The sequence below is a fragment of the Seriola dumerili genome, unplaced genomic scaffold, assembly GCF_002260705.1.
Source record: "Seriola dumerili isolate Sdu_G_001 unplaced genomic scaffold, Sdu_1.0 BDQW01000177.1, whole genome shotgun sequence".
Classification (NCBI taxonomy): domain Eukaryota; kingdom Metazoa; phylum Chordata; class Actinopteri; order Carangiformes; family Carangidae; genus Seriola; species Seriola dumerili.
Window position 1 is genome coordinate 1,128,493 of NW_019174432.1, and position 6,697 is coordinate 1,135,189.

The 6,697-nt window shown below is 41.2% G+C and overlaps 1 protein-coding gene across 1 annotated transcript; it reads left to right on the top strand.

Moving 5' to 3' along the window:
- Positions 1-3,624: 3,624 nt before the first annotated feature.
- On the top strand, positions 3,625-6,697 carry ccdc60 (coiled-coil domain containing 60). Its single transcript, XM_022752811.1, has 3 exons — positions 3,625-3,724; positions 3,948-4,137; positions 5,434-6,697. The coding sequence occupies exons 1-3, from the start codon at positions 3,720-3,722 to the stop codon at positions 5,593-5,595; spliced, it is 357 nt and encodes a 118-aa protein (XP_022608532.1). The 5' UTR covers positions 3,625-3,719; the 3' UTR covers positions 5,596-6,697.

Genomic DNA, 6,697 nt, shown 5'->3' on the forward strand with positions numbered 1-6,697 from the left:
TGCCACACTGTGATTAATTTTGTCACAGCTCATAGAGAAGTTGAATCATTTAGGCTGGTATTTAACATTTTAATGAATGCTTTGTACTCTCGGGAAGCTTCATGAAGATTTATTGTGTCATCGCCGTGTGAGACATCTATGTATAAACTACTAGCTGCTGCTTCAGTGAGAGTGTATACTGGGATCAACTTTTCCCTAGTCATTGTCATGGTGTAGTAACAACATGTGAGCACTAGGGGGTACTATGAGATAATATATAGAAACACAGACATTTTGACCTCATGTTGTAACTTTTTTTACTTTGTTGAAATGCATGTTGCTGTAATATTTGCACAAGCTCTTATTTGTATTTTTGCACAATTAGACCTACTTTTATTTCCATTACATATATTTCTATAAACTCCTACATATTGCAATTCTATGAAATCTTATCAGGCAAAATTTAAAGGCAATCTTTATTAATATGTAGAGGGGGATATCCATTGTGCTTTAGATGAAAATAAAAGAGGAGAGAAAGAGGAAGAGAAAATAGTAATAGCATTTCACAACAAGCAAACAGGAAGGCACACAAACCGTTCACTTACAACTCATCATTGAGATGTCCAAGAATTTGAGCAAACCTCAAGCTGTCAGGGAGCCAAGTACGAAGTGACCCTCTGCACAGCAGGAGTACAAGATGACCTGAGAGGTCAGTAACAGTAACTGTTCCACACTGACAAACGCATCATATTGATTTGTATATGGAGGCAGGGTGACACAGAGTAGGTTACAGCTGCACATGCAGAAGAAGAGTGGAGTGTAGAATTGCCTTTCAACAACAGAGAGATTCTCTGTGTGGAGAGAGAGCAGTGATGTTACTCCTGAATGACAGCGTGTAAACTTGAATTGATGTCCTGTTCCAACCCCTGTGCTTATCTTCAACTCCACGTCACATGGAAAATAACTTGTTTAGCTTGTGCAAACCACTCTTGTGACAAAAAGTTAAAAAAATTGAAGCAAGGGAAAGTTGTAGATTAATAAAAGCTGCACGGCTGCAAGAGAAGAGGATGAAGAGAACAGTTATAATTAAATGGGTTTTTTTTTTTTTTTAATCTCTAGGTTTTCGCACACCGACTCATGTCTGCCAGAGATTCAAGGAGTGCCAAAGCCCCCAAAGCAGCAGCGTGGCAGCCAGGTAGGTTCTGCTAGCCAGTATCAACATTTTACCAGCTCCTTAAGTCGACAGCCTGAACCTGAGTATCAACACTGTAAAAACAGATAACATGAAGATTATAGTCCAGTATCATCACCAGCCTGCTGCCATAAATCCTTAAATTCTAACCCTGATTGCAGTTGCTCCTCCAATTGCGATTGGGGCTTTTGCAAGAACTGGGACAGTAGCAGAGGCTTCATTTCCTGGATCAACAGCAGCTAATCGTAAAGAGGACAAAGGTCCAAACTATCATGGCCAGGACAGTATTGTGTTACCCTGGAATGATTGTGCTTAAAGAGCGAGGGGAAAGAAAGCTGCAGCAGCTAGCTCAGCCTGTATTCTCACTCGCTCTGTGGTGACAACCTTTCAATTTGTGTCTCTATTTTTAGCCCCTTCCATTTTCATTCCTCCTCTGGCCTATTCACAGCTTTAGTGCCTGTGATTTCAAAGGCTATGTGAGGAATCTTTCTGTCGAGCATTAGTGGAATAGTTGAGTGGATGAGGGACAAAAAGGCACGTCGTAAAACCTTGCCATTGCCGTCTTTCTACTACCTGATATTTACCTTTGCTGTTAAAGGTGTGATCACATGATTACCACCATTCAGTGACTGATTACATGTGCCAGGTTTTCTTTCAGCCACTAATGCTTTCAGTAATTATGAGTTTGTGTTGAAAAGATCTGCATCAACATTTGACTTTAAAAATTGACTTTAAATAGTTGGTGTGCCAAATTTTATCCATGCTTTTCAGTTGTATTCCATTACATTTCCCTCATGCAGTCAAAAGCATGTAAACAAATGTAAACACAGAACACAAATGTACAAGTTTACATGGAATATAACAGCACATAACAGTTGTAACAAACAGCACAACAAATCTAACAATTAGCCTTCACACCTTCAAACACAGATGGAGATCTTGGGGTACAAATTTACATAAAACAGAGAGAAAACATCACATTTTCAAAGAGAGAACGAACAACATACGGCGCCATTAGAACCAGTCTTATTAAAGACTTCCCCTGAAGAGCAACAAACATAGGCCCTGTTTCACAGAAGCGTCTTGAGGCTAATGTGACTGTAGCCCATAATCTTACACAGGGACTAAGATTAGTTTAGCCTTAAAGTGCTTTTGGGAAACAGGGGCCCAGAGTTTATTCTATATATGAGAGAAATATCTCGGGCGACATACTATAGCATCCAGTCTCAGCTTTAATAGGCAGGATACTTTTAGCCCATTTGACCCATCCCTATTTTAACCGTCTCCTCCATAAACAAGTCTTACTTGTTCAAACTCTGTTCCAGTTTGACAGCACCTGAGTCCAAAACACATCCTTTACCTCAGCAGACAGACGACAGAAGTGGCTCCAAGTGCAAAGGAAAGAGTTTTAGAATATACCAAGTATCCTCTGAGGTGTATGTGTCAGTAACTGCAACAGATTCGACACCAAATGTTAAATATGATGGCTGTCCAAAATGGTTACAGCTCCTACGCTGAGGAGCTCAGCTGATGACTAATTAACTGGAGTCCAGAGTGAACACAACAAAAAATATGTCAGTGCCTTAATTCTTTCATCACATTTACTAAAGAATTAACTTTTTTATTTGACATTTTCAACTTTTCAAAAGCTGAGAGAAAGACATCTTCACGGCAATAAATCTAATCATGATTATTTGTGTTGACTACATCCAGCTGTTCTGCCAAACCCCCGTCAGCCATCAGCCATGTGATCAGCAGTAAGACCTCCATGCTGCGGAGGCTGAGAGCTGCCTTTGACAAGAGGGCTGAGGAGACGGCTCAGAGCTACATCGACATCCTGGAGCTCAAAGCCAGGTCTGGCAACCATCCAGTCCGTTTTCCCAGACTGCCACTCACATATCCGCATGATGATTACCGGGCTGTGTTTCTCAGAAGCATCATTTATATTAAATTCAATCTTTATTTCCTTTAAACTTTTAAGTACTACTATACAAACTGATATTTGTGCTGTATTTAAAGTGTTACTTAACATTTTGGCAGTTTATGATAGCTTGTACTGCTCTTGCAAATGATGCTCAATTTTGTTTCATCATCCATTCATTCAGTATCACAGCTGATGGTGCTTAAATTCATCTGACTGCAAAGTCGATCACGTGATCTTTATCACAGAGTTTAACCCACTCACTAACTGCTTTACCTTGACTCTGAGGGTGAACGTCCTAAACCTCCTCCTAACTGGTACTGCTGGTTACGTAACACACATGTTTGCTCTGTTATCAGTCTGTGTGTTTAATGTAATGCACATTTAAATACAAGTCAAACACAAGCAGCGTGTAGTAAAAACGTGCTGCATTACAGCTCCTACATGTTGTTTTTTTTTCATTCAGTTTTTCTTCTCCCGTTCAGGGAGAGGTTAGACAGCGGCCTCCAGAGGTGTGGAGCTTTGTGTCACATGACCGAATCCCACCACGCTCCTCATCATGTGACCTGCAAGTCCCAAGAGACAGAGGCTCCAAACAGCAACAATAAAAACAAGCACAGCAACAATATGTGGTATGCAGCCTGGTGAAGACATTAACTCGTGTGGAATGTGCAGTGGAGGGGACGACAGGGTTTATTGGGGGGGGTCACATTTGTGTTTTCACACATCTGTGAATCTGTATGCACACATGTTATACATATGTATCACTAATGCGTACCATATTCTCATGCGTCGAAGCGTGTTGTTGCCAGCGGATCTGACACCTGTGCTGGCTCGCTCTGTCATCTCTATCAGGCTGTCCACTCTGCTGAGCAGCCTGCCTGTGGAGGTGTGTGAGGAGCGAGCGGTGGGCCGGGTGCTGCAGAAGCTGAGGGGTTTTGCAGAGCAGCAGACGATCAGGGTTCGACCTCACGTCTTCCTGAGGGTGTTGGGGGGTCTTGAGCCCTGGGAGCTCTGTCTGCCCGAGCTGTGTGTGGCCATCCAGGTACACAAAGCTCGTGCTCACACCACATTTCACAAAGTTACAGGAAGCTGGCTCACACTTTTTAATGATCGTTAAGGAACTGCTGCAAAACCGACAACATCTCTCCCGCAGCTTAGACTCTGAAAATGAAATGAAATAATAGAATAACATAGTATTTGAGATAGTATTTAAAAATTTGCCATTTAGTATTGAAATAGTAAAGTCACATCGATGCCAAAGCCCTTAGAAATATATAGAAATAAATGTTATCAAAATAAAAGATACACATTTTTTTTTATAGTCTGGAATCACAAAATCAACAGAACACCTTGCAACTTGTCATTTGGTAAAAAATTAGTGATAACTTTACACTTTTGGGGAGCTTTTTAAACAGTTTACTCCACTGCCAATAAATGCCAGGAACACACAAGTCGACACTGCATGATATAAATGCAAACTAAGTTTACCACTTTATGACGGTTGGTTTTCCAAGATTGCGAGAGGCAACCGGACAAAATGTGTGAAGCCCAATTCTTTATTATTGCAGTTGAGTAACAGATTAAAAATTTGGTAGAAATAAAAGAGATTAGATTGTGGGATTTTACTGAACTCCTCTATTCTTCCCTCAAAGTTAAGCCCGACAATAAACTCCTGGTCACTCGTACCAAACCATCAATTAGGGACGAGCCTCGCTCTAAAACCAGCAGACCCCAGACCCTCTGAACACGCCCCTACCGGTCAGAAATGAGGGGAAATGCATTCCTGCCAGACTGGAAAGCAGATAAGCAGAGGTGTAATGACAGGGAGCCAACTGATAAATAACACTTGAGGACAGTGAGGATGGCTCGCTGATTTAAAGGGTCAGTGGGGAGCGGTGGGCACCGGCAGTTTTCTCTCTGTGTTCCTGTATTTGGCAGCGGCTCCCTCTGAACCTCAGTGCTGAATCAAACCCACCACAGATGACTTGTTTGGTTTCCATTTCTGGAGCAGTAGGAGGACACCAGGGTGGGCTGGGGGGAGGGGGGGGGTGTCTAGGATTGCTGGTGTATGAATGTGTTTACGGGAAAGTTGTGGCAGGGCGTGTGGGCTCCAAAGTATACTTTAGTTCAGTTGCCACTACTCATTTCTTTCACAAAGCCAACATAGAGAAGCTCTTAATTTTCAGTTTTTAATTTACAGTCTTTGTCAAGTACCTCTTATGTCAAATCAGTTGTATATTTGTGTTTTATTTCTTGCTTTTAATTGTATAAAGTATAATTTCTGTCTGTCTCTGTCTCTGTTTAAATCACCCCTCCTCCCTCTCTATTCTTCTGTCAGATTGCCATGCAGCATGTGGTCCAGATGCCCCGGGAGGAGTACGATGTTTGGCTGCGTTCGAGAGTCACTCTGCCCCCGCAGTGCCACCGTGCCGCTCATACGCCAGGTGAACCGCACTCAGCAGGAAGACCTGAAAGGAAAGTCACAGACGGGGACAAATAGATAAAGAGAACACAAGCACACGCACAAAGGTTTTAAATTAATTTGAGGCTGAAATAGCCTTTAAAGTCACTGGGCAAAAAATCATGAGTATATATGAAATTTGCTTCAGAAAAATCACATAACAAGTAACAAAAAAAGCTCAACTGAATGTTAGAAGACTTATTATTATTATTATTAATATTATTATTATTATTATTATTATTATTTGATAGTTGCCTGAAGAAAAGGAATAAGGAATAATAATCAAGACTTTTTATCTGTGTAAGCCTGTGGTTCACACATGTGCAGGAAGGTATAAACATGGAGATACAGATAAACAACAAGGGGGAAATGGGAAGTAAGACTGGTGCATACCTTTCACTTCTTCCCTTTATCAAGACAATCTACAGTCATTTGTTACAAAGAGCTGCAAAAGGCCTTCCTGGTTTCTTCCCCTGCAAGTCTCCAGTGGTAGCTCACAGGTTATATGTTAGAACTCGTTAGTTCTTAAATCCTATGCGGTAAATTATTCTATGTTTGTCTTTGCTAATCATGCTGACTACTCGGTTCTTCTTTTATTTTTTCAAAAAACAAAAACCACTGTAGATGTTCCTTTCACTGTAGACCCACCCCTTCCTCTTTGCAAGGAAAGACCTACTTGACTTAGTGTTCAGCTTTTTAGAACTGGCGAGGTTGAATCACTATCACACACAGTGTTACCTGTCTGTAGTACCTGTCTGTAGAGAGCTGCATTTCTTTGCATGAAAATATCACAGGCCACTATTTAAAATAACATAAGATATTTTTTGCAAAAGGACAAACCTTAAACGCGATGATACAAACAGTAGGATGATGGATAAACAAGCCAATATACGGACACTCAGTTGTGTTGTTGAACCCAGCTAAACACTCATTTTGACCTTTAACCTTGCTCCGCCTGCTGATGGAGGGGGAAATAAAAGTGCCTGACCCCTGACTCTCCGCCCGCTGGATAAGAATAATGAACTTCAGTTCACTTTTTATTGCCGCCTTCAGCATTTTGGTGGAAATGAAAGTGAATGTGTCTGAAATCATTTCTTGAGACTGTGAATGTATGAACCTAATGTGGTTGAGATGTATTTGT